At 49.7% G+C, this 27,671-nt stretch overlaps 3 protein-coding genes across 3 annotated transcripts; all 3 read right to left on the reverse strand.

The window, feature by feature from the left end:
* Positions 1-256: 256 nt before the first annotated feature.
* On the reverse strand, positions 257-10,870 carry LOC118581426 (epididymal-specific lipocalin-5-like). Its single transcript, XM_036183529.1, has 7 exons — positions 10,760-10,870; positions 10,454-10,590; positions 8,676-8,755; positions 8,104-8,208; positions 7,834-7,935; positions 7,618-7,731; positions 257-321 (listed from the first exon to the last, which is right to left on the reverse strand). Exons 1-7 carry the CDS (start codon positions 10,865-10,867, stop codon positions 257-259), a joined length of 711 nt encoding a protein of 236 aa, XP_036039422.1. The 5' UTR covers positions 10,868-10,870.
* Positions 10,871-13,499: 2,629 nt separating this feature from the next.
* Positions 13,500-15,958, reverse strand: Lcn8 (lipocalin 8). The gene is made up of 6 exons (XM_036183534.1): positions 15,866-15,958; positions 14,831-14,961; positions 14,311-14,381; positions 13,915-14,019; positions 13,743-13,832; positions 13,500-13,648 (listed from the first exon to the last, which is right to left on the reverse strand). The coding sequence occupies exons 1-6, from the start codon at positions 15,956-15,958 to the stop codon at positions 13,500-13,502; spliced, it is 639 nt and encodes a 212-aa protein (XP_036039427.1).
* A 3,489-nt stretch (positions 15,959-19,447) lies between these two features.
* On the reverse strand, positions 19,448-21,662 carry Lcn15 (lipocalin 15). Its single transcript, XM_036183536.1, is given in 3 exon segments — positions 19,448-19,473; positions 21,284-21,392; positions 21,582-21,662. Coding segments are annotated over 3 exon segments (216 nt in total).
* Between the last annotated feature and the right edge of the window lie 6,009 nt (positions 21,663-27,671).

Raw genomic sequence — 27,671 nt, forward strand, 5'->3', positions numbered from 1 at the left:
ACCAGTGAGGGCGGAAGGTAGAGTGGCGAGACCCAAGGCAAGGTTCTGGGCATGCCTGCTGTGCCCTCACTGGGCTGTGGCCATGGTACTCAGCGCCGGCTACTTCCTCAAGAAGCGGCGGCGGCGGCGGCGGCAGCAGCGCGGGATGTGGAGGCAGAGCATGTGGAGATGGAGGACACAACTCTCAACCATTACTTGACCAACGGCTAAGTTGGAGGGAAAGCCACTGCAGAGACACTGGCTGGTGAATGAATGCTTAGCCGAAGGGCTCCTGAACATCCATGCCTTTGAGCAGAAAACTCTGACCCCAGAGCAGTGGACCTGAGAGTAGCGGAAGTGAGGGACCCAGGCCTTCATAGCCATTAAATTGTAAATTAAGTCAAAAAATAAATGAATGAATGAATAAATAGATAAGGAAAGAAAGAAAGAGAAAGAAAGGAAGAAAGAAAGGAAGGAAGGAAGGAAGGAAGGAAGGAGGAAAGGAGGGAGAGAGGGAGGGAGGGAGGGAGGGAGGGAAGGAAGGAAGAAAGAAAGAAAGAAAGAAAGAAAGAAAGAAAGAAAGAAAGAAAGAAAGAAAGAAAGAAAGAAAGAAAGAAAATTATTATGCCGGGCAGTGGTGGTGGTGCATGCCTTAAGTCCCAGCACTTGGGAGGCAGAGGTAGGTAGATCTCTGTGAGTTCAAGGCCAGCCTGGGCTACAGAGCGAGTTTCCAGCATAGCCAGAGCAACACAGAGAACCCCTGTCTTGAAAAAAGAAAAAAAAAAAAAAGAAAGAAAAAGAAAAGAAAGAAAATTATAACAACACTCTAAGCTGAATTGAATGTGCTAACGTATATACAGCAAAAGAACCAATATTGGTACAAGACACTCCAAGACCAAGTTCTCGGCATAAAGGAAATTTATTTGCCCCAGAGGGACAAAGGGCAGGAAATAAGAGACAAAGACAAGAGACAGAAGAGGGGGAAGGGGCAAGGGAGAAAGGGAAGAGAAATTTGTCCCAGAGGAACAAAGGACTGCCTCTGGACAGAGAGGAGACAGACATGGCCCATAGGTAAATAGTGGTTTATAAAGGTAAAAGGGAGACCCCTTGTTAGGATGAGGTGTTTAATTTTGATTGGACAGGTTAATTAGGTGAAACGAAGGGGGCTTTTGATAGCTGGATCTTGGTAGTCAGCCTCAGGAGGAGGAAGTGGCCAAATTGGGGAAGAGACCGTGGTGGCTGGCTTTAGGAATGTGATGGAATGGTTTAGCAAGGCAGAGGGAATGGGGTGGGCAAGGTCGGCCAGAGCCATGTTTGCCATGCTCAGGCCTGTTAGAGCCCTGCGTGTGGGTGTTGTCTTGATTGGTTTTTGTCAACTTGATACAAACATAGGCATATCTAGGAAGAAGGAATATTCATTGGGAAGATGTCTCCATCCAGATTGCCGCTAGAGCATTTTCTTGTTTAATGGTCGATGCGGGAGGGCCCAGCCCACTGTGGACACTGCTACCCCTGGGCAGGTGGTCCTGGGTTGTATAGGAAAGCAAGCTGAACAAGCCATGCAAGTAAGCCAGCAAGCAGTGGTCCTCCAGAATTTCTGCTTCAGCTCCTGCCCCCAGGTCCCTACCTTGAGTTCCTGCTCTGACTTCCCTCATTAATGGAGTGTGACCTCAGAGTTATAAACTGAAATAAACCCTTTCCTCCCGAAGCTGCATTAGGTCATGGTGTTTTATCACAGCAATAGCAACCTTAACTAAGACAAGCATTAAAGAAAATAAGGGGCTGGAGAGGTTGCTCAGTGGTTTAGTATGCTTACTGAAACACATGAGTGAACCAATAGCTGAGGAGCCCCCATGGAACTGGACCAGGCCCTCTGGAAAAGTGAGACAGTTGATGAGCCTGAACTGTTTGGGAGGCCCCCAGGCAGTGGAACCAGGACCTGTCCTTGGTGCATGAGCTGGCTTTTTGGAACCTAGGGCCTATGGTGAGACACTTTGCTCAGCCTTGGTGCAGGGAGGAGGGGACTGGACCTGCCTCACCTGAATCTACCAGGCTGGGCTGACTCCCCAAGGGAGACCTTGCCATGGAGGAGATGGGAATGGGGGGGGGGGGTTGAGGAGGAAGGCTGGGGGATGGAAGGAGGGAGGACAGGGTAATCCATGGCTGATATGTAAAATTAAATTAATTATAAAATAAAAATATTTATAATGAGGAAAAAAAGAGTAGCTGGATTCAATTCCCAGAAACCCCATCAGGAAGCTCTCAGCTGCCTATAACTCCAGTTCCAGGGTTCTGACGCCCTCTGGCCTCTGTGGATACCTGAACACACCTGGTATACACACACACTCATGCAGCCACATATACAAACACAAATAAAAATTAATAAAAAAGGAGTTTTTTTAGTGATAAAAGGAAATCTCTCAGGGTCTCCAAGTCAAACGCACAAATCAGTCTCCAGTATGAGAGACACACACCTATGAAAGAGGTCAGGCAAGCAAGTGGCCCTCAGATGCAGGAACGGCTGTCTCTACAAGGGGCAAGGACTGGAATCTGAGCTGAGGGTTTTTCTCTCAACTACATAAAAATGCCCTTCTGCCCTCTCCTGGATCCGCCTGCTATCCTGGGACACAAGGCACCTGCATCTCCATTTGCCACACATTCTTAACTTTTAATGTTCTTCCAGAACATTGGCTTTACTGTGCAGAATGTGACATCCCTGCATGTAATTTTTTGTGGATTTCTCTCTCTCTCTCTTTTTTTGTTGTTTTGTTTGTTTGTTTGTTTGTTTGTTTGTTTTTTAAGACAGGGTTTCTTGTGTAGCCCTGGCTATCTTGGAACTCACTCTGTAGACCAGGCTGGCCTGGAATTCAGAGATCTCCCTGCCTCTGCCTCCGAAGTGCTGGGATTAAAGGCGTGGGCCACCACCATTCAGCTGCTTCTTTGTTTGATTCTGCTCATTTTCTCTAAATTTTGGGGGTCTCTAAGGTGATGTTTTCATCAAGTTTAGGAATAACTTTGCATTTTATGACTTTATAAAATATTTTTGTCTATATAAAATTTGTAACTTGATATTATCCTAAACTTGATAGCTTAGGTAATGTAGTGACTAACTTTGTCAACGTAATTAGATTAATAAACACCTTGGGCCTTAGTGAGGGTGTTTCCACAGAGGTTTAACTGAAAATCCTCCTTGAATGCAGGTCGTCTTTGTCCCACATGCTGAGGTCTCCTGGACTGAATACAAGAGGAAAAGGAAGAAGCCATTGTTGGCATTTCACTGTCCCCACCCTCCTCATGACCTGTCAAGATTCAAAGAGTCCTAACTGCATGCCCCCACTGCCATGAACTCTGCCATGCCTTCCCCAGTATGACGGACAGGGCCCTCACCAGTTGATTGCTTTTGTAAGGTATTTGGTCACAGTGAGAAAAGTGACTGACACAGACACTGTTGATTCTGATATGTTTCTGCACATTTCTTGCTCTGTTCTAGTTCTATGGCTGCTTTGCTAGTGTGTAGGGGTGGTTGTCTGTGTTTCACCCCTGAAGCCCTGCCCCTAGTAGGCAGCAGGTAACTGCTAGGTACCTGCCCCCACCCAGGGCGTGGCCAAGACAGGGACCCCTTAATACCTGAGATGCATATGTGCCTACTCTCTCTTGGCTACCTCATGATCCTGGATGCTGGATGTTGGACTGCAGACCAAGTCAGAGTTCTCCAGAGAACTGCGTTGGACTGCACCTCACCTCTCCTGGATCCCGTAACCAGCCCCTTTGCTTTCTGTAAGTTTACCCAAAATAAACCTCTTTTGACTAGCAGATAAGCTACGTGGAATTGCCTCCCTAATTTCCACTACACTGGCGTACATGCATGTAGAGGCCAGAGGCTGGCGTTAGGTGTCTCGGTTACTCTCCTCTTTTTTTTCTTTTTCCAGAGACAGGGTCTCTCATTGAGCCTGGAGCTCAACAACGTGTCTAAACAAGCTGGCCAGCTCTTCTCCAGGAAACCTCTGAGATAGCCTCAGCCCCTCTGTCCTCTCTTCCTCAGACTGTGACACTGACATGTCCAATCTGATGCTGAGTCCATGCAATGTCCTTTCAGCTCTGAGATTTCCTTCTTGCTCTTTGTGACAGTCCCACTTCGTGCTGAATTTCTCTCTGATTTGGTCATTGGTTATTTATTTATTCGTGAATCCTTTCTTTTTACCATGCCATGAATTTCCTTTTTCCTTTAACATGCTTATGATGCCTCGTTAGATATCTCTCTTCCAAATCCAACTTTGTTTCTTCTCAGGGTCAGGTTGGACTAATGGTTCCTTTTTTCTCCCATAGATCCTGCTTTTTCTGTTTGTATATCTAGTAACCTTTCTGTGAAGCATCAGCAATAACACACCATAAAATCCCTACCTACATTCAACACTGGCTGTTCTTCCAGAGGACCCAGGTTCAATTCCAAGAACCCACACAGCAGCTCATCTATAACTCCAGTTCCAGGGGATCCAACCCCCTCTTCCTACCTCCTTGGGCTCTGCATGCATGTGGTACACAGACATACACACAGGCAAAACATCCATACACATAAAAATACTTTTTAAGAAATATATAAAAGCCCTACTATAAACAAACAAATAAATAAATAATATAAAAACCCTGCATTCTGTAGTCTTTGCAAAGTATACTTTGTCTGAGACTGGGTTGAATGCTCCTCAGCTTTTTTTTTTTTTTTTTTTTTTTTTTGGTTTTTCAAGACAGGATTTCTCTAGCTTTTCACCTTTCCTGGAACTCACTTGGCCCAGGCTGGCCTCGAACTCACAGAGATTTGTCTGGCTCTTCCTGCCAAGTGCTGGGATTAAAGGCATGCACCACCACCGCCCGGCAAATGCTCCTCAGTTCTGACCCTCATGTTACTGTGTTGGGGTTCTTGGGTGGTAAGTGAGGCTCCAGTAAAGCCACTCACTATGACTCTATACAAGGGGACTAAAGTCCATATGAGGACTGGGAGACCGACCATATAAAGCACTCTGTCCCCCACTTCCATGTCTACCATCCAGGAAGAGAGCCCCTACCTGAAGGTGGACTTTCTTGTGTCTATGCATGTGCATGTGTGAGAACATGTGTACATATGTGTACATTCATGTGGAGGCCAAAGGTCAGATCAGGTATCTTTGTCATTCACTCCTACCATTTTTGATATAGGGTTGCTAATTGAACCTGGAGCCCAAAAAGTTGGCCAAATAGGCTAGCCAACAAGCCCCAGATATCCTGCTGTCTCCATCTCTCCATCTCTGGGGTTACAGGTATATAGCACAGTGTCTGGCACCTTTTTACACGGGCTTCGAGGCACTGAATCCATGTCTGAATGCTTGCATGTCCCTGCTTTACTGACTGAGCCATGTCCCCAGCCCTGAAAACGAACTTCTGGCCCATGATTGTGGACTGGAGGTCACATGCTCATGGACTAGAGGTCAAGTTCCAGAACTGTGCAATGATGAACTGGGGCTGGAGGCCACAGTCTGTAACATCTGTAACATCGCTAAGCTCCTGGGACTTGGTGCAGGTGTGGACCAGAAGATCTGAAGGAAATCACAACACTCCTCATGCCCTTAGCACGTCAGAACCTCACCACAGAATGGCCTCTTCTGAGGTTTCTCTGGCATTTGGTTCAGGATTTGAGGTGGGCAAGGGGTGTAGAATTTTCTCTTTGTGAGACTCTGTGGTATCTCACTCAGATGCCTGGGGGTCGGCAACATCTCTCCACTCCAGCTGGGCTGGTTCTCCCCCATCCCATACTGTTTCACTCAAGGTACCACTTTCCTGCTTCCATCTTGGGGCTGCTGCTCTCAGGACAGAACCCATTTCCCCCAGGGGGCTGGTGCTCACATCACCCCACATTCCTGTCCTTTCTGCCCTCTAGCTGCTGCAGCAACGAAAGCAGACAGTGGCTTTAGGCCATGGAGGAAGGGACATCATGATGGGCACTCGGGCACTGAGCACAGCTGGGAAGAAGACTCGGAACTGAATGGGAGGGGCCCAGCAGGGGACTAGAGAGCAGCCACACCCAGGAGGACCTTGGAAACAGTAGCTGGGGATTTGAACTCCACACAGGAGGGAGCCTTAGGAAAATACAGGCAGCAAAGGGGTCTATTCTTCCTCTTCCATTTGAGAGACCTACTGAGACCACAAGAGAAGGTTTGCTCTTATCTCTGCTTGTGGCCTGCTAGGACCGCTTCCAGATGCTAAGAGGACAGGAGAGACTGCTCCAGAGTGAGGATGGGGCTGTGGGCCTGAATCAGTCGGTGGATCCTGATCAGCTATATGAGGTATGTCCATTGCAGAGTATTCATGCAGGTGTTCTGGTGGTGGTGGCACACGCCTTTAATCCCAGCACTTGGGAGGCAGAGCCAGGCGGATCTCTGTGAGTTCGAGACCAGCCTGGGCTACCAAGTGAGTTCCAGGAAAAAGGCGCAAAGCTACACAGAGAAATCCTGTCTCGAAAAACAAAACAACAACAACAAAAAAATGTAATGCATTTGCACTCATGTGGGTCACTGTGGACAGAAACCAAGGTGATCGATCACAGGTGTACCCCTACCTCCCATCTGTCACCACTCACCCTCAGAAAAGATGCTAGGCAGTATGTGGCAGTAAGGTTTATTTGTCACAGGTACAAGGAACACCTTGGGTAGGGGCAGGAGAGGCCAGATGGGCAGAGCTATTGCTTCCTCCTCAGATTATTCCCTGCAGGCAAAACAACAGAGCTCAGGGCCATGTGTGGCCTCCAGGGACCCTGAGGCACTGCTCAAGGTCACAGGCTAAGGGCCTGGCATTCTAGCTAGCTGGCTTTAGCAAAGCACTGGTTCCCTGAGCCTTGATTTCTCTATCTGTAAAATGAGTTGTATTGCCAATATCTAGGGGATAGGTTGTGGAAATGAGGTCATGCTGGTGATGGACCAGCACAGTGCTGGATATACAGAAACCTAAGACATCTAACAGGGCCCATATCTCCTCTTGACCCACCCCCTGATAGCACCTGAAGGGATGGACAGGGTCAATCAGCAGTTCTGAGCATCCCTGCTGGGCAGAACATTGAGGACAAGGGTCCTACCATGCACCTCTGTCCCAATATCCACACCCACACCTACCCACACACTCACTTCCCTCCTAGGACTTAGCCTGACAGCTTGGGCTCATATTCCCAACTACATTTTTTTCCAAACAACAAAACAGATGCCTCTCTGGAACTGTCAAGCAATGCTATTGTTGGGTGTCCTCATCAGAGGAGAGAGATACACACACACCACCACCACTACCACCACCACCACCACCACCAGGATCAGGATCGAGTATCAGAACACAGGGGCTGCAGTATTGAATGAAGGATGTGGGCTTACCTTATTCAGGACTTTGGTTCACCTCCCTACAGGACAGGCCAGCATGAAATGGAGGCAGGAGAGTGTCAGACCCCACCACAGAAGCCTCCCCCAGCTGCTGAGGCCAGAGGAAAAACAGCCCAGAGAGGGTAACTGAGTTCTCTTGATCTTTGGGCAGCCTGTGTTCCAGAACTTGGATCTGCCTGCTCCAGTAAATGTGATCAAACACACTACCCAGCTGCCCACAGATACCAGGCCAGTGGAAAGCTCCTACCCTCATCAATGTGATGGAAAGGACATGTGAAAGAGTCCCCACCCAGCCTGGGTGCCCAGCACAGTCCCAGCTTAGTTTGGAGACTCACCGATTGCAATATGTTCACACAGGTTACTGTAGACAAAAACCAAATGATGAGAGACAAGGAAAGGGACAGGGCAGGCCCAGGTCTTTGCTCATTCCTGGGAGGCCCTGACTCGGGTGAGGCCTACTCACAGTCATGCTTGTTAATGATTATGTCTGATGTGGTGAACCCATTCTCCAAGGCTACCTTCTGGAACTTGCTCAGGGCTTTCTCATTGTTATCCAAACTCCGGCCTGCAGGTGAGTATGGACTGAACTTCTGTAGTTATAGACTTTCTCCGCCCATCCAGATGTAGCCCTGGGATACTCTCCTATCCCCACCCCAGGGCTGAAAGACAATGAGATGAGGTATAGGAGGGGTGACACCCACCCCACACCCAGATGAGTCTAGGCTGGACTTACTGTACAGTTTCATGGCCCGGTAGACTGTCCCAGCTACTGGAGAAGAGATATCTATGATGGCATAGGTCTGATAGTCAGTGGCCACAACAGCAACCTCTTTGCTTCCTGGGAACAGAGCAAAATTCTAGATACCCTCCCACTTGCTCGTCCAGGGCTCTCAGTTCCTAGCTATGCTTCTGCCTAGCACATATGCACACACACACAAGCGTGTACTCGAAATACACATGGGCAGCCTGGAATGGGCCTGGACAGTCTGAAGAGGAGGACAGGGATTCCCTACTGACTCAGATAAATGAATGCTGAATCACATCTAGGATTTCAGAGAGGAAGCCACCAAAATCCTGGCAAAGATGGAGGCTGAGTACAGTGGCTGCAGGGGCTCCTGACATCTGGGCATGACACCCTGGTATTGAGCAGCCCTGCACCGAGAGCTTCCGTCAGGATACACCAGACAACACCCCCAGTGAGGCAGGGTCCTCCACATCCAGAACAGTGGTAAGTATACACTAAGAATGAGCCAAAGTGCCTCAGATAGGCCACCATACCCACCAAGGCTGTGACAGTGTCCTTGCCTGATATTTTGGTGACCTTGAATTTCCATGGATGGTCTGCTTGAACGGCCCCGGCCTTCTCCAACACACAGTGGTCCCCGCTATGAAGACAAGAAGGTAGGCCAGCCTGTAATCCCAACACTGGGAGGTGAGGGGAGCTGAGTCAAGAGGATTGCAGTTTGATGCCCAAGTCAGGGCATCCTGGGCTATAGATACTGATAAAGTGGGAAAACAGTATGTCCCTCAGTGGCCAAGAGTGGGTCTCTGAGGCGTGTTTGTACACAGGACTGATCCCTGTGTACATCCCTGAGCATATAGTCCAAGGCAGCCTGGGCTATACAGACAAACAGGCAAATGAAGGAGAATAAAGAAAGGAAGGAGACTCCCAGCTTCCTGCCTACCAGGCCTTACACTGTATGCTCTGAGGTGGTGGGCATGGTGTGCAACCCAGGAGTCCAGAAACCAGCCAAATACACATGTCTTAATATCTGCTGAGCCTGTGACCCCAGAAAGCAGGACCCTTACCCAGTGGCCACCCAGTGAGAAGAAGATGGAGTAGCAAGAGGGACTGGCTGTGGAAATATGCCCCCGGGTGACTCCTGAGGAACCACTTACCTGTGCCCACAGATAAACAAAGGATCAAGAGACACACCCTGAGGATCAGGGTTGTACATATATCTGAGGGATATAGTCTCTGGGGAACAGTGTCACACTTGTGTCTGAAGGACACAGTTTGAAGAACAGGAACAAACACACCTGAGAGACCCACTCTCTGCCCACTGAGGGACGCACTGACAAGAGTCACACATTCAGGAGTGAGCAACAGGCTTTCTGGAGTAAAGGGACACACATGTGGGGAAGAACCTCTTAAAAAAAAACAGGAAGATATTCACGACTGAGAAACACACTTGGTGATACAGGGACACAAATATTGAAGGACACACTCAGGAGCAGACACACATGGGCGAGGTAGGCAGTCTTTGAGGAACATGGTCACTCACATCCAAAGAACACAATCTTGAGGTAAAGAGACATGCATCAGGGACACACTCAGAGCTGAAGAACACATTCTGACATAAACACATCCAGGGACACCGACAAAAGTGGAAGGGCGCATATTTGAAGGTATACTCGGAGAGGCATGGTTACATACATCTGAGGACATGCTCCCTGGGGACCAAATCCACACATGACTGAGGGAGACAGTCTCTGAGGAGGAGAAGCACATTTATATCTGAGGGCCACTCTGTGATGAAAGGACACACTTTAAAGGGACATTCTAGAACAGGGACATGCACACATCCTTGTGGAAGTGACTGGCTTCACATGTGCAGCTTGAAGGTGTCTACTGGCCAATGGCTACGTGGGAACTTTGGCACTGCTGGGCTGTGTGCCAAGATGAAGAGATGACTCGGGTCATCTTTGCCTCACTTCTCTTCAGGCCTTGCCATCTGTCAGTCAGAAGTTGGCATGTCTCATGACCCTAGAGCTAAAAAACTGGACCTTAAAGCTGTCTGGTCCATTACTTGCTTTGCTCAGTGTCCAGGGTGGCAGTCCAGAGGCCAAATCCCTACCATGATTGTAGAGCTGTAGGCCACTCCATAAACTGTCTTAGTGGACACTGGGACACCTAGGATGCCAAAGATGTCTGGTCCCATCTGAAATAGTTGCCCACTCATCCCTCTCTACAGCTGAGGCTGAGGCACAAACATGGGCCGATGTATCTTTGGGGAAAGCAGAAAGCACTGTCCAGGATACCCCAGCTTTCCTCTAGGGCCATAGACAAGGCCTTAACTCACTTGTAAAAGGTGGTGGTCAGAGCCAGAAGGTTCTCTTCCAGCTTGACTGTCATGGCTCCCAACTTCTGCTCCTTGTGCACTAAGCCATGTGTATTCACCATGGAGGTAAAGGCAATCTCATACCAGAGGCCTAAAAACTGGGAGATAGGGGTTAGAGAAAGGAACTGCCCGGGTGTACCAGCATCCAGGAGTTGGGACTCTGGAAAGTTCTAGGGGTGAAGGGCACCCAAGATGGTAGAGTACTGAAGCCTGACTCTGGGGAGGGCCCAACCCCCACGGAACTTGGGTCACTATAACTGTGACTACCTTGTTAATGTTGAAGTGCTTCAGTTCTGCATCTTGTAAGTCAGGCGCCAGCCCCATGCACAGCCCCACACACAGCCCCAGCAGGGTGAAGAGCATGTTGCTCTCCATGTGCCTAGCAGTCAGGTACCTGGGTTCAGCTCTAAACCACAGGAAGCCACAGCCTTTGGCTCAGAGCCTCTGAACTTTATATCCTTCCCTGTGGGTGCTTGGAATAGGCATAGAAGGTTCTCATTAGGTGGGCTGGAAGTAGACTGTAAACCAGCCAGGTGGATAGCAGGGCTCAGGGGACCGCCTCCAGGGGACACAGATCTTGTCTCTGGGTGTGCACTCATGTATGCATCAATCCACTCAGCAACTGAACTGCTCCTTTCCAGCTGTGTGTGGGTGACAGAGCAGGTGTTCCACCAAGGCCCCTCGGCAGGCTTTGGTCACGGGCACAGAGAAGAGGAAGACTTGGCTAGGGTCAGAGCTCTGTCAACTGTAAATCCAGGCAATGATCCAGGCAACAGAGGCCTGGGAATGGCGGAGGCAGGACTGAGCATACTGGAGCCATGCATGGTTGAATCTGTGCAGCTTTGTGCTCAGCAGGCTGAGAATCTTGGGAGTGGGCCAGTGACCCCTCCTGCCCTATCACTATCTTTAAAGAAGCCACAGCCATCAGCCAAGGGCCACCAGATGAGCAGCCAACGTGCTTGGACTAAAGCCAGCCCTGCTGCCCGGCATTATCTTTATCCACAAGCTTGTTTTTGTGGGCGAGACCACAATCTCCAGATTTCAGGTGAAGAGCGAGACACATAGAGAGCCAAGCCACCTGGAAAGACAGTCCCTTGTGACATCACCCCCAGGGAAAGCCCAGGCCCTGACCCTGCAGGGCACAGACAAGACCGAGGAGTATTGGCAGCTACAGCAGGCCTTCAAATTGTAAGGAGTGGGAATGAGGAGACAGAGAGAACAGTTAAGGATTATAAAACACGACTCAGGCTCAGAGCCCTGCGGGAAGGGACGGCTAATGCACACAGAGGCAATGGCCATTTGGATCTTCTGGTAGCCCAGCTAGTGGACTGATGCACCCTCTTTCTTCCTGACAGAAGCCACAAGCCAGTGTCCCCAGCACACCTCTTGAACATCAGTCACTAGCTCTTCTGGAGCCCAGATAAAGTCAGGCAGCCATTAGCGCTGTGCCCAGAGCCCCTTTCATCTCAGCAAGCCCCACCTTAGCAGCCAGTGACCAGCTCAGTTCTCCCTGACCCCTCCAACCTCAGAAGAACATTAGGTCTTCAGAACTGAGCTATCCCGATGCTAATGATCTTCTCCCAGAAGCTGTGGTTTATAAGCAATCACTGAAGGCCAATAAAGGAAACGCAAGGAGCCTCCAGCACCAGGAGTTTTGGGTGGGATGATGCCCTCCAGTAACTGCAAGGGTCTGTATTCTTAGAGAATCTCTCTGTTAAACAATGTTCAGGGGAGATGAAAGCATCTTTCCTGCTTTTTGAACAAATAAAGAACCCCTCCAAGATCCTGCTAACTGCACATCGCCCCGCCTATCCTCTCACAAGACACACACAGTGGGCACGGCAACACCTTTGCCATCTCCAGAAGGTAGCACCAGGTGCCAGGTACTGGCCTCAGGAAAGGGGCTCCGGTATGGACTCAATTCTGTCCTCTGAGTGCCAGCTGCCCATCTGCCCAGTGGGGACAAGGCATCTCAGAGGCACGTGTCAAGGATAGGTGTAGAACTGGCAGCCAACAAAGTGGGCGGTGAGAAGGTTAGAGGATCCATCACAGCCAGAGCCACACACTTCCGCATGTCTTTCCTGGAGGCTCAGCCTCCAGCATGGCCATCTGGCAGCCTTTTTGCAAAGCGTTGCTCTGCTACTCCTCTGCCCAGATGCCCGCAAAGCTCCAGACCTGCTCTCACTTTTGCTCATAGCATCCTGGGATGTCGCCAGCATTCATGCCCAGAATGGACACTGTTCCAGAATGAGGAGGGGGCTGTGGGACCCACTGCCCAGGGTAGCATGAATGGAGCAGGGCAGGGCAGGGTGGAGCAGGACCTGTGTGGAAGGCACATTCTTCACCAAGCATTAACCGAAAATGCAGGCTTGTTTCCTCCACCTGGGCCAGAGAAACGTTCCCGCCACCCCTTTCCCTGCCCCCAGGAAAGATGCTGGGCAGCTTTTGGCAGCAGGGTTTATTTGAAGCAGATGCAGGAGGCCCTTCAGGCAGGAGCAGGAGAGGCCAGGTAGGTGGGGCTGCAGCCGCAGGCCCGGGCAGAAGCTGTTCAGACCAGTCCCTGCAGGCAGAACAGCAGAGCTTAGGGCCATGTGTGGCCTCCAGGGATCCTGAGACGCTGGTACCCCAACTGCCTGGCTTTGGCAAAGCACTGGTTCCCTGAACCTTGGAGTCTCTATCTGCAAAATGGAGTTATAGAGTCAACCTCTGGGGTCTGGGCTGTGACAGTGAGGTTGTGTAGGTAGCGGGTTAGCATGGTGTTAGACGCAGGAAACCCCAAGATATCCAACAGAGCTGAACACCCCACCCCCCATCCCACCAACTGGCAGAACATGAAGGGGCAGAGCTGGCCCAAAGGCCTGCACAGCCCTGCTGGACAGAACAATACAGACAAGGGACCTCTCTTGTCCAACTTAGTTCTGTCCCACACCCAAGGGCCCCGCATGACAGCTTGGGGTGACATGGTAGACTGTTCTTTCCAAACTACAGATGCATCTGAAGCTGCCCATCAGGGCTGTTGGTTGTCCTGATCAGTGGAAGGATGAATGACCTCTCCTTTCCAGGACCAGTAGTGGCAGCAGGGACTCCATGAGGGCCAGGCTGCAATGCAGACCAAGGGTAGTAGGCTCACCTCTTTCAAGAGCTCAGCACACCTCCCTGTGGGATGGGACAGCGCATGGTATAGTCAGGAGAGCATCAGACCCCATAACAGGGGCCTGGTCCAGCCTCCTCCCCAAGGTAATGTGCTCACCATGTCGGGCCAGCATGTAAAGGCCTCGGTCTGCTGTCATTTCCCAAAACCTCCAGAAGCCTGGCTCATCCTCAGTCTCAAGACTCCGAGCTGTGGGGTACAGCAGGGCTGGGCTGGCAGCCTGAAGGAAGGCAGCCACAGGGCTCTGCCCCTCAACCCAGGCTGAGCTTACTGAAATACTTGAGCACATGGAAGTTTCTGCCTTGCCAGAACAGGGACAACTTCAGGATGGTGTAGTGCTCATAGTCTGTGTCCAGCACGTAGATCTTCCTCTGGCCTTCAGGAGTCAGTGGCAGAGTTAGGGAGCCTTGCTCAAACCTGGGGGCTGACCTTGAAGGCTGGGTCTGCAGACTCTAATTCCTTTCTGTTTCTGCCTAGTGCTGGGACCTGCCTGTGACATCCTGGGAAGATAACTTCTCAAGGTCAATCCAGTACACTAGTAAAGATGAGGGGCCTGGAATCCAGGGCCTGAGAACCCCAGGAAGGGCACAGAGAGCCTCAAGGCCAGGGGGAGATAGTGTCCAGGGTCAGGCAGCTGCAAATTTAGCAACAAGGCAACAGTACTTACCAGGAAAAGCAAATTCCCCCACCATATCTCTTTCTGAACCCACAGATGTTTCTGTCATACAGCTTCCTGAACTGAAAAGCAACAGTGTTTGTTAAGAACTTGCCAGCCTGTGTTCCACCTGATGGGCACATCTGTGAGTGGGGCATACCTTCAGAAAGGGTGCTGGCAAACTGGGGAACATCCTGGAGCCTAGGACCCACAGGAAAGGGGTCATGCATGGGGCAGGGCTGCCCCAGCCTCTCACCTTCAAGGAGTCAGCCAGCTACTACCTGCACATTCTTATCAATGAATAAGACTTTATCTTAAGCCCTTGCCTATATTTTGGCAGAAATGCAGCTCTAGGAGCCTGAGATCTAGCTTTCTCTGGGGTTGGAGGGCCCAGGCCGGTGGATACAGGGAAGGCTAGTCTACATGCTGATGATCTCTCCACTACAAGAGGTACAGCCTGGACTGTGTTCAACTACATATATGTCTCTTCCTTCCCAGCAAGTCACATCCCCAAATGATCCAGGCCTCTTACCTGTTATACACAGCCTTCACAGTGATGTTCCTCCCACTGAAGGTGAGGAACAAACCCTCTACCCTCTTTTGAGCCTTCAGCACCAGGTTCTGGTCCGAAGTCACAGCCACTTCCTTCCAGAATCCTGCAATCTAGAGAACAGAACTAAAGCTATCCTTAGCTCTGAGCAACCAAACCAAACTGGGTTTGCAGCTCCTGGGCTATTTCAGGGACCCTCGGGCAGGGAGTGGGTGGGCTCTGGGAGGCCAATAGATAGTCATGAGCCTGGGAGGCCACTTGTCCTTAGCTGAGTTTTCCTTCCCAGGGGACCTTTCAGGACAACAGACAGAAATGTCCCTTCCAGAAGATCCTGACACAAGGCTGGTCTGCCAGGATACCTTTCCAACAGGTGTGTGGGGAGCAAGCATCCAGGCCTACAGCTAGCACATTGAATGGAGCATGGCTCTACTAACCTCAACTTCCCTGGGATCATGCTTTCTCATAACTGCAATGTTCCCAGAGCACAAGGTATCACCTGAAACTTTTAGAAACTAGTTGCTGTTACAAGTGAAAGAATCTGTGTCCCCGCCAAAGCCTGATCCCTCTGAGTTTACAGTGTGAGTCTGCTGGTCTCGAAGGATCCAGGGCATAGAAAAAGGAATCTAAGCAAACAAGCTGTCCACTCTGGAGAAGTCCTCTTCTGGCTCCACAGTGCAGAGTGATCGGGTCATATGAACCAGGGAGCAGGAAGGGACCCCAAATCTGTAAATCACCAAGGACCCAGAGGTGACCAGCCTGAGGACAGCAGCTTCTGCCGTGACACAGGTGGCACATGAGAGAACTCAGGGAGGGGAGAATCCCATGGAGCTCAGCCTCACTAGGGCCTTACACTGCCTGCCCTCTTGGGGACGGTCCTACCCCTGCCAGCTGTGCTGTAGCCAAGTAGGAGTTGGGTGGAAGGGGAGCAAGACTTACAATGGCTATACACTCTCTTCCATCCCGTCCACCTTCCCACCAAGCCCCAGGAGTGCCTGCAAGGTAAGAAGAGAGAGGCACCTTCTCTGGTACTAGGTCTACCCTTGTAGACTCTGCCTGCAGCCCGGACACCAGGAAGAGTCCCCAGACGGTGCTCAGCAGCCTGGCTTCCATCTCAGGGCCTGCCTTGTGGCTTCTGCTTATGGAGGGCACGGGCTTATATTTGGAGAGTGTGCAAGCATGTGCAACCACCCAGAGAATGTCATTGGGCAAAGCTGGCTGCCAGCTGCTCAGAGACTCAGACTCAGACTCACCCTGCATCAACCCACATCCAGAGAGGGTTGGACCGAGCTAAGACGGCAGTCAAGCTGCCTCCATCCTAGTATTTGGACAGTGATGGACCGTGCCCTGAGACTGTACAAACCAACCCCAGCACCACTCTCTGTGTGGCGACCTGGGTGAGCTACTTTATCTCAGTTTCCCCATTTGTAACAGTATATTTAAAAACAACAGCCGGGTGGTGGTGATGCACGCCTTTAATCCCAGCACTTGGGAGGCAGAGGCAGGTGGATCTTTGTGAGTTCGAGGCCAGCCTGTTCTACAGAGAGAGATCCAGGAAAAGCTACACAGAGAAACCCTGTCTCAAAAAAAAAAAAAAGGGGGGGGGGGCTGGAGAGCTGGCTCAGAGGTTAAGAGCACCAGCTGCTCTTCCAGAGGTCCTGAGTTCAATTCCCAGCAACCACATGGTGGCTCACAACCATCTGTAATGAGATCTGGCGCCCTCTTCTGTATACATAATAAATAAATAAATCTTTAAAAACAAAAACAAACAAAAAAAAAAAACAGTAAAATATTGAACTGGGCATGGAACCCTGGGTCACCCACTCCCCAGGAACCTCACTTCCCGCACCATCTTTCATTCCAGGACCACCCTCCTCTCTGCCTATTACCTCTCTTGGCTGCAAGCTTCGGGAAGCCCTAGATAATAACACAACTTGAGTGTGTGTGTGGTGTATGTATATTTGTATATGGTATTTGTGTGTGTATGTGTTTGGGAGATGTGTGTGTGTGTGTGTGTGTGTGTGTGTGTGTGTGTGTGTGTTTGTGCATGTGTATGTGTGTTCTTGTTGGGGGAGAGGTGTGCACATATTCACATGGGTGTGGAAGCCAAAGGTCAACTTTGGGTGTTGTTCCTGGGGTACCATTCACTTTGTGTTTTGTTTTGCTTGGTTGGTTGGTTGGTTGGTTAGTTAGTTAGTTAGTTAGTTAGTTCATCAATTGGTTGATTGGTTGGTTGGTACTTAGTCTTTGAGATCGTCTCTCACTAACCTGGAGCTTTCTGAGTAGTCCAGGCTGCCAAGCCATTGACCCCCCTCCCCCCCGCCCCAGAAATCCACCTATCTCCATTCTCCAAGCATTGCACCACGTGATTTCAAATACACACTACCATGCCTGCCTTCTTACCTGGGTTCTGAGGAAAGCACTTTATCAACTGAGCCATCTTCCCAGTCCCAGTGACAGACACAGTTTCTAGGGCCACCAAGAATTTTTTTAAGGCAATTTTTATTTTCAATATCAACTTTATTTGTGATTGATATTCAAGCCTCTCACTCTCTGGGAAAAAATATAAAACTGGTACCCCCAAAAGGGCTTGGTTGCCTCGAGACCCAACTCTCTAGCTCATGGATTGTACAGCAGAGGGGCCCCAGGGTACTCAAAACAACTCTACCCATGTCAGTATCCCTCATCCTTCAGGAGTGGTCTCCAATCTTTAGGACCCCCATGGAGCTGCTCAAGACCTGGACATCTCACAGGGAGGTCACAGCTACTGAAGCCCAACCTCCAGAGGGAACCAGGCTAGAGAAGACACTAGGGTGAGCTGCTGGGAAAGTGTAAGGGATGAGTTAGGAGAGGAAGCACACTGGGTAACACAAGGAACCATCCAAAGACCTTGGGACATCAGGAGAGAAGCTGAGGACCTACTGGTCCCAGCAACAGGCTGACAAGCCAGGACCCCTGGGGACACAGAGATGGGTTTAGCTGGCAGGAATGAGAGAAAGGGAAGTAGAGTGGGTGGCATCTGGCTCTCTGGATGACCAGGACAGGATGAGGGCAGCACCTGTGCGGGCTGATTACTTCAGGTTCTTCTGTTTGAGGACCACAGACACTGATGAGCAATGGACCAGAACTCCAGCACCTTCCGGATACTCAACCTGGCCCTTGAAGTATGAGAACTAGACCCATTAAAAGAATGGGGGTTCTGTGATGTAAAGAAAACAGCAGTGATGGTCCCTGGGAAGGGATCCCTGTACCCCACCTCTCATTCAAGAGCAATATAGAGCCTACACCATGGGGCCTGAGCCCAGATTTGCCTGTCATGTGACCTTGAATAACTTGCCCAGCCTCTGTGCATCAGTGTCTTAATCTACATGTGTCCAGGAGGTCTGTCATGGAATACACATGACAGCTAGCCAAGCAAGGTCTAGAAGCACACTGGCCACTGTCCCGGCCCATTTCTCAGGCTCCCAGAGGTCCAAACCATTTGCCCAAGATCACAGCAGTGGTGGGAAGCAAAACCCAGACAAGCCAACTCCATGTTGTCCCAGCTCCAGCTCCTACATCCTACCAGTGAGACCCAAAGGAACCTGGTAGCCAGGACTCATGTTCACAAGGCACCTCAGTTTCACCAAAGACACTGTGAACTCATGGATGCCATATATGCTATGCTCAATTTTCCCTGTGGATGCAGCAACCTCCCTGCACCAAATTTAAATGAAACCTCCTGCCCCCTCTCCCAGGAGAACCCTAAGTGGCCAGAGTCCACTTCAGTCTCCCCTGGAGGTCTAGGTTCAAGACAGGGCTCACTGTGCCCTGCCCTAGGGCATCTCCAAAGAGTCAAGGAGACATGGGGATACAGAATCTGTTTATTGGGTGGAGGGAGAAGGGCAAGACTAGAGACATAGTAGGGAGAGAGGTGGGGTCCAGAGTGGCCCCAAGAGGGCCTCACTTGGTTCCTAAGGTCTTGGTGAGATTGACCGCTCCTGAAGTTTGTGGAATATTTCTTTACATTGTACCAAACCACATAGCAAAGCATAAATAAGAAATACAGGTTAACTTAAATGTAAGAGTTAGCTAGTAACAAGCCTGAGCTATTGGCCAAGCATTTATAAATAATACTAAGTTTCTGAGTGGTTATTTGGGAGTGGCCGCCAGCACAGGAAAACTCTGCCTACAGAGGTTGGCTGCTCCTACACAAAAAGGGCCCAATCACTCCATCACCACTCCCTGACAAATATCCTTGCTACTCCCCACAAGCTAAGCCCTGCCCCCAAGGCTGTCAACCCACAAAAACAAGGAAAGATAACTCTGTCACCAAAGTTTCCACAAACCTGTGAACACCTCATGCACACACTGCTGTTGCTGTCTCTTCCCCTAGACTAAAGATGCCTTTCCATGGCACCTGCCCAGAGACCCACCACACTTCTGAGTCCCTCACTCTTACAGGACTGGTAACCCCTGGCTCTGCCAGACCCTGGGCAGGGGACCCAAAGAGACAGGAAAATGACAGTGATTTGGCATTGATTCTCTCTTTTTATATTTTCAAAACCACCTATTGATGGAGGCTTAAGTAATCTCAGCAGGGCTGTTTAGATACATGGAAAGTCAAAACAGCCCCTGGGGCAAGTGGCCTGGGAGAAGAGAATAATCAGAGGCCTGTGAGGACTGGAAAAGTACCAAGACATAGAGAATTAGGAGGGTAGGAAAATAACAAAGATGGCTACAGATTTGAAGAAACACCACAAATGTCTCTCCCCACCATACCAGGACAATCTGTAAGGGTGTCACCTCCCACCCCCTAGATGCGGATGCAGGTAATTTTCACACATTTACAAGTCATCTACTATTCACGGTTTTGTGAGTGCCAAAATTGTTAGCAATGAGCTTGGATAGGAACTTGGCAGCTTTCTGCTGTGGTTTGGTTGGGTACATCTCCCCAAGAACCTGCCTGCATCAAGGTCCCAAGGGCTTCTAGTCCAATTCTGTAGTGGGGCAGCAAATGGGAAGCTGGCAGTTCTGCCATCATGGGGGTTTGGGGAACAGGATGATACAATTATAGAAGTTGTAAGCCTTGGAGAGTGAAGCCCAAAAGCTAAGAAGACATGGGGTACAATGGATTGAACAGTATGCCCCATCCAGAACCTCTGAATGATAGCCGGCGGTGGTGGCGCATGCCTTTAATCCCAGCACACAGGAGGCAGAGACAGGCAGATCTCTGTGATTTTGAAGCCAGTCTGGTCTACACAGAGAGATCTAGGACAACCAGAGCTGTCACAGAGAGAAACCCTGTCTCAAAAAAGCAGCAACAAACAAAAACAGAACCTCTGAATGATGTCTTACGGGAAGACCAGGTTTCTGCAGACATATTGGTTAGGGATCTCAGATGGGATCATCCTAAGGTTATTGTGGCCCTAATCGTGTGGGAATCCTTACAGAAGAAATAATTCAGAAGCAGACAGGCAGAGGAAAGAGGCAGCTCCTAGAGTGATACAGCCAAGACTAAAGCTGCCCAGGACAGGGGGCACACCGGAAGCTGGGAGGGACCCAGGCAAGAGACCTCTCCCTGGCTCCACACACCTGGATTCCTGACTTGAGCTTCCTGGACTAGGAGAGAATTCTTTCTGTCTCTTTGCCCTGGCTTATGGAGGTGGGCCCAGGAAACCATGGTGGCTTCTTCCACAAGACACGTCTAAGCTAAAGCCATAAGCATGAGGCTGGACCGGTAGAAGGGACAGTAGATTTCGGGGATGAGATGAAGGCACCAGGGGTCTCGCCATCCCAATCTTAGCAGAGAACTCACCCTGCACCCAGCCGGGAACGTGTTGACTGGTCACTCGGGATGCCTGTTGTACAGCCTCTCCTCATTTTGTGTAAGGTCCAAAGGGAGGCTGGGGTGCCCATTTCCACCCTAAGCCCTATCTCCTCGAATATCTTTCCCTGAATCTTTCCCACCAGCCCCCAGCTCTCATCTCTCCATTTTGGGAAGTGGGGGACAATTAAGGTAGAGCCAGCTTCAGTCTGGGGCTCCAGGCGGGGAGGCTTACCAAGATTGGAAGAAAGGGTTCCCGCCCTAAAGAGGGGCACTGCTATGTCTGGGTTGTCTGGTCCTCAGGGACCCCTCCTTTCCTGGTCAACAGCTGAGAGGAGTTCCCCCTGCCATACTCTAATTAATGCCCATCTCCACCTACCACCCACCATCCCTGTCCTAGCCAGGCTACTCCAGATTAATGAAATGAAGACAAGGAAAAGGCGGAGCAAGTCCTGAGGGCTGAGATGTGGGGCAGTCCCGAGCATGACCTCAAAGGGGTAAGGAAGGAGTGAGGAGAAGCTGGAGAGGGCCAGAGGGGAGGGAGATTCTGGAGAAAGCAGTGGGCTGAATGGGGGGAGGGGTACACAGAGAAATGAGGTGGGCCAGGGATAGGGGAAGCCCAGGCCTCTCACTGTGGAGCTGCACCACAGCGCCAAGCACGCCTTACAGCTCTTTGTAGCTGTAGACCTGGGCAAAGGACCTATAGCCAGCGTCAGAGATGCACACCCGGGTAGTCCAGGGCTGCAGAGGAAGTGGCGCAGGAGGCTAAGACAAGACCCGGACAGGAGCTGGGTGCGCCCCTGTTGTGCCACACAAGTGACACCCTGGAGAGGGTGGGTGTGGAAGTAGGGATCCCCCAGGAGTCCCTTATGTAAGCCCAGCAGACATTCCCAGGAGACTTCCTGGTCCCCAACAGGAACGACCTGGAACTCAGAAGTGCCCCTGGGGCCCTATCCTCAGGAACTCAGCATCAACCTGGTTACAGCCATCTACCCTGGTGGACATAGCCATCACTTCCTGCTAGAGCACTTGGCCCCAGCCAGCCAGCTCACAGGCTACTCACTTTGGGAACTCCACGTGGACCTTGACAGTTCTGGTGGACATCAGCATCCTTGTTGTCTAGGAAGACTATGCCGTCAGTCACCACAGCAATGACATACCAGAGGTCTGAGAACTGCAGGGTGGCTCTGTGACTACCGGCCCATAGCCAGCATGTCGGCCTCCTTACCCAGAAACCCTAGGCACAAGCCAAAGGCCAGAAAAGCAGGGGCCTGCATGGGGTCACACAGTGAGAGACTCTGTCAGGGTTGTACCACTGATCACTCTGAGCCTCTGTTTCTCACTGGGGGTGGGGGACAGGGATGGCCTGTGCCCAGGTTTAAAGCATTCCCTGACCAGTTGCAGCTGACGCTTGGTCACGCCCAACCTGGGCACAGCAGGAGGCCTAGTACCCTTTGGCCCATCAAATTCAGGCCACAGTAAGACCTCAGTCGGAGCCGTAGACACCCAGAACTGCACCAGTATTCAGCTCTGTTGTGGGATATTTGTACACTGTGAAGATGTATTGCTGTGATTGGTGGAGAGGGCAGGATGGTCAGTACAGAGTAAAGAACCGAGCCACATAAAAGAATGTAGATTAAAAGATATGGGTTAAGTTACAAGAACTAGTTAGGAACAAGCCTAAGCTAAGGCCAAGCTTTCATAATAAGCCTCCATGTCATTATTTGGGGGCTGGCAGTCCCAACGAGAAACTACTACTACACAGCTCGTAAGGACTGGCCCATCCCTACACCTGCTCTCAGCCCTGACAACCAAGTCCACCAGCCCCAGGGGCACTGGCTTTATAGACCAGCAAAGTTTGGGGTTGGGGGAATGAGTGGAAGGCACCTTGGAAACCCAGGCCCTTTTGTCCCTTGGCATAAGCACTTGCATGTCTCCTCTGGCCCCGGGAATAGCTTCCTAGAGGGTTCCAGGCAGGCAGGCAGGCTGGCATCTGACACACCAGCAAAGGATTTGTCCTCACACCTGCTGGGCACATCACCAGTCACAACCCCATATAACTGGACACAGCATGGCAAAGGCTTTCTCATGTTGTCAGGACTTACATCCCACACATCTCTGTCCACCCTCTAGCCTGCTTAGATACAGGGTGCTGCTGAGAAACAGGCAGGCTTGGGCTTACCCTGGGAACGCTCCCACACACACCCCTAGGATGTTGATTGAGTACCATCTGGTCCTCCCTCTCTCATATCCAACTCGTGGCTGGGTCACTTCTGGGCTGGTTTCTGGACCTCATTCTGGGGCACAGCTTGTGCCAGCAGAGCAGTGAGATAGCCTTGGACACCCTCCCTCCAGGTACCCCAAGTTGGGCCTCCTACAAGCAGGCCTCGGACAGGAGGAGCTGGGCAGCATTTAAAGTGGATTATGGTATCAATGGCCACCTTATCACTAGTTTCAGAAGCAATCATGTGGAAATGGATGTCAGAGAGGCACCAGGGCTGGTGTAAGCTGGGACCAGGGAAGGTCTATCCAAGTGACCTTTGTCTCCACAGAGTACCTATGGACCCTGGTCTGCAAGCACACTACTTAGAACCCTCTAATTAGGATGTAGGGCCCACTAGAGAGGTCAGAGACATGCCATTCAGAACAGACAAGGTACTGGATCAGACAAAGACCCTCAGTGTCCCTCAGAGAGTGAGGGGCAGGGAGAGTCAAAAGCTTGAAACTTTTAAGACATTTCAGAGGTACCAGCTCACCAATGTCACAGGATAGAGCAGATAAAGCCTTCCCAGGGACTGAAGTCAGACATTATGATGAACTCTTTTTATTTAGCCCAGCACTCCACCCCAGGGAATAGTACCACAAACAGTTATGTCTTACCTCCTCAATTAAACCAGTCTAGAAACACCATCACAGGCACGTTCAGGGCTTTGTTTACATGGCAATTTTAAATCCCATCAAGGTTAAACATAACCTCATCTAAAAATAGTAAAGGACATTACAGAGCTAAACAAAGTATGAGTTTTAAATTGAGAACAGTTCTGAGTAGCCTGATAAAAATCCCCTAAGGTCCCACTCTGTCTGACCCAGCCTGCGAGTCTCCCTTTCTCAGACCATCCATGTCGTATATACTGCCCACCAGATCATCACTGGTGCAGCAGTATTACAGGGCTTATCTCCCGGTAGCTCACATTTTGCTTGATAATGTCCGTAATTTCAAGGGTAGTGTTGCTAGCAAATTTATTGCTGCCTGGGGGCCCAGGCCCCAGCAGCACAGGGCTCAATGGGAAATCCACAGAGTCAGCACATACTAAGACTTTTTATCTGAGAGGGTAAGGGGAAAAGACACTCACACTCTTGATGGTTTCCTTCTTTATTCTTTTGTATTCTTCTGTATACTTTTTCTCTGCAGCTGATATACCCCAGCAAAGTTTTTCAAGCAATGTTTTCAAAGTTTTTCAAATACAATGTGATTATGTTGTGCCTGTGTCACAAGACCCCCAAGAAAGAACACCACAGAGCCGATGTCCAATGGAAGCACACAGGGGTTTATTAATAGCAAAACAACCCGGGCTTGGTCCATAGCCAAACATTCGACGAAGCGGGTGGAGGAAGATGGCCCCATCACTCACTTCAAAGGGTTTATATAAGGAAGGCTTACATGCAGAGGGTTACATATCTCAGAATTGGACGAGGGGGCTAGGGTGAGGTAGCTCTTTGACGTTACTAGCTGAACTATAAGCATGAAATTACTAGTGGCTGACAGGATTCAGAGTATCTACAGAGACATAAATTTTTTACTCCCTATGTCCTGCTTTTGCTGAGCCCAGGATATATATATATATATATATATATATTCAGATTTATTGTTCCAGCCTTATCTTTCCATAAGTTCAATTTCTGTTCAGTTGAGGCCATTACTCCCCATATCCTGTTTTGCAAGTCCAGGATATATAGATTTATTGTTCCAGCTTTATCTTCCCATGAGTTCAATTTTTGGTCAGTTCTAAAACTGCTGGTCAGCAAACACCTTTAGAGGAGGGGGCAGGGAGGGAGCGTCTCTCCAGAGGGCTAGTGATTTTTCCCTTTCAGTTACATTCTACTTTTTCATTTTGTTTGTTTGTTTTTTGAGATGGGCTTTCTCTGTGAAACAGTCCTGGCTATCCTGGAACTCACTCTGTAGACCTAGCTGTCCTTGGTCTTCACAGAGATCCACCTATCTCTGCCTCCCAAGTGCTGGGATTAAAGGCATGTGTCACCACTACCCAACTAAGTTCTATTTTTCAAATGAATGACTACAAGTAAAAAGCAACATGTTTTCCATATTCCTTACATGATTAAACATTTTACATATCACAGGTGAAAAACAAATTATCCCCAAGAACCCACATACGTTCATACCCAAGGCAACTTGTTATAGATTAACAGGGTGTAAGCAAGCAAGTTATTTTTCTCAGCCAAGTCTTTTACTGGGAGGTTGCATTTTGCAGTTAAAAAGAAAGGGCCAATCACTTTATTATTTATCTTGAAAGGTAATTGTATAAGAAATCTCAAAGGAATCACAAACCTAAACTTTTATATATGAAAAGGAATCAGTCAGCTCTACTTTAAATCTTTAGGATGCACACCCACTCATCAGTAGTTTTTATATCAGGAGATTGAGGGCAGAAATGGGTCTAAGGAATTATTAATCCTCACCTTTGATCGTCAACCAACCCTAGCAAGTACATCAACTAGTGATAATTGGGCTGCTTTGTTCTTGTTCCCTGACCTTAAAGAATTCCTCACTCAGCTATGTGCATTTCTAAAACTTTAGATTGTCTTTGGTTTTTCACCTCAAAGCTATTTAACAAAATATCTTTATCTAACTTTAAGTTATTTTCAAAGCTTTTTTCCAGCACTGATGCACTCCAAAACCTGTGAACACATCTCCCAACATTAACAGTAGAAGAATTTAAACTAGCTGGGCTACTGGGACTCAAATGGTTTTCTGAATCATTAACCTAAGCCACAGGCTATACAGCTCCTCAGTAGAAACTCATGTGTTCTAGCTGTGTCACATTTCCTTGTTTTATTTTTTAACCATCAAAACTATTTAAACTAATATTATTATTATCAATTAGACAGTACAACTTAGGGAGGAATCATCTTCACAATAATCCACAGGTAAAAATGCCCAGTAAAGCAAGATGTTTCCATGAGATAAACACACCGCATCACAGGCAGTGGGGATCTCCCCACACTCATTCACACCACGCCAGACACCAGAGAAAGACGGCAACAGCAAACACGTGAAGGCACAGCAGAAGCAAAAGACATTCTGGGGTCTGTGGTCGTGGGGCCTTGTCTAGCCAAGATTCACCCATCAGGTATTTTCCTCCTGGTGGGCTGACACCCTGAAGTCAACTGCCATCTGCTGCTCCTCTGACATGGCCAGCAGCACAGATTTATTGTAGTATACTGTTCTAATTGTTTTATATTATCATTGGTTGTTCATTTTTTACTGTACCTAATTTGTAAGTTAAATTTATCATAGATATATAAAAGAAAAACCATACTTTATACAGTGTCCAACGCTATCCATGGTTTCAAGCAACCATGAGGAAGGGGTCTTATTACATGCTTCCCTATGCATTCTGTATAATCAATCTCTATCTCCCTCTCTCTCAGCTGGAGAGTTTGCTCAGTGGTTAAGGGCACTTGTGAAAGACATGGGTTTGATTCCCAGCACTCAGATGGAGGCTCACAACCTCCTCGGGCACCAAGCACATGAATGTGGTACACAGATGCACATGCAGGTAAAACACTCACACACATAAAAATAAATTTCAAAAATTAAAACTCTCCCTACACACAAATACACGCACGCGCGCGCGCGCACGCACACACACACACACACACATACACACACACACACACACACACACACACACACACTGAACTGAAAATGAATTTCCATATCCCCAATCCCTAATTCAAGATCTGACACATGAAGAACATAAATGAAAGACAGATGAATGGATGGAGTCGCTGTGACCTGCCATTGCCAAAGTATAGGGTCTCTATAGAGCAGTAGCATCTGAAGCTGGCAGGACTTACATGGTGGCAGCATCTTCCTGGTCCATGGGAGCAGATAATGTTCCAGATCCTAGCCATTAGCCCTGCCAGTCAGACCTCCTACACCCTCCCCTTGGTGTCCAGCACAGGTCATGAGGTATGGGTGAGACCTCTGCTATATCCTATGGCCACATATCCTCAGAGAAGAGTGGTGTAAGCCAGTGCACCCCCAGCTCTCCCCTCGGGAGGTCAGCAGGCGGGACTCAGGACCAGAGGGTGGGGACACTTGGACCTCAAAGAACCTCCAACAGTGTTTTCCCTAAAATGGCCCCTGGGTTGGCAGCAAAGGACTGTACATGGGTGTAGACAACAGATTGAGGGTGATTACCACCTGTGGGGGTGCACGAAGTCCTGTCCCCCGGATCCACTGGGAAGGGGTCCACCCAGGAATGGGCACTGACCTGTGAGAACTTCCTTCTCACCAAGGAACAAGTGTGAACTGAAGCAACAGTGACCATGTGATTTTGGAGGGTGGGGATCCTTGGCAGAAGTGGTCATGCGCCTCTATGCTGAAACTACCCAACCTCCCTTCGTGGGGGGAAGAACCCAGAATGACCTCCCCAGATTTTATAGGCATGGGCATGCCTGCAGAGTCCCAGAGGCTGGGAAGCTGCAAACAGGGAAAATAGGCTGGATGGAGTACCACGCACCATAGGGTTCTGTGAGCTATGCAGTATGGTGCTTTATGAAGTACAACAAGCTGCGGGGGTACTGCTTGCCACCAGCCAGAGCAGACCACAACCCCTTGGTCTGAACAGGAGCAGGGAAAATACTTAGCCTGAAGAACACTTTCCCTCCTCCAACCACCAGCACCCTCTACTGGCCTGGAGGAGAAAGGCAGCGCCAGCTACAGGCCTCCTCTGGGGGCCGGCCCCCGTCTCTGAATCTCCATTCCTCCCACCT

This window comes from Onychomys torridus, chromosome 4 (genome assembly GCF_903995425.1).
Source record: "Onychomys torridus chromosome 4, mOncTor1.1, whole genome shotgun sequence".
Lineage (NCBI taxonomy): Eukaryota > Metazoa > Chordata > Mammalia > Rodentia > Cricetidae > Onychomys > Onychomys torridus.

Coding starts and splice junctions, on each gene's coding strand:
- Lcn8 (XM_036183534.1), bottom strand. CDS start 15,958: ATGGAAGCCAGGCTGCTGAGCACCGTCTGGGGACTCTTCCTGGTGTCC. Junction 14,020..14,310: donor GGGGGAATTTGCTTTTCCTG/GTAAGTACTGTT, acceptor TGACTCCTGAAG/GCCAGAGGAAGATCTACGTG. Junction 13,649..13,742: donor TTACATGCTGGCCCGACATG/GTGAGCACATTA, acceptor CCCATCCCACAG/GGAGGTGTGCTGAGCTCTTG.
- LOC118581426 (XM_036183529.1), bottom strand. CDS start 10,867: ATGGAGAGCAACATGCTCTTCACCCTGCTGGGGCTGTGTGTGGGGCTG. Junction 7,732..7,833: donor AATCATTAACAAGCATGACT/GTGAGTAGGCCT, acceptor TTTTGTCTACAG/TAACCTGTGTGAACATATTG. Junction 322..7,617: donor TTTCCATCACATTGATGAGG/GTAGGAGCTTTC, acceptor CGCTACTCTCAG/GTCCACTGCTCTGGGGTCAG.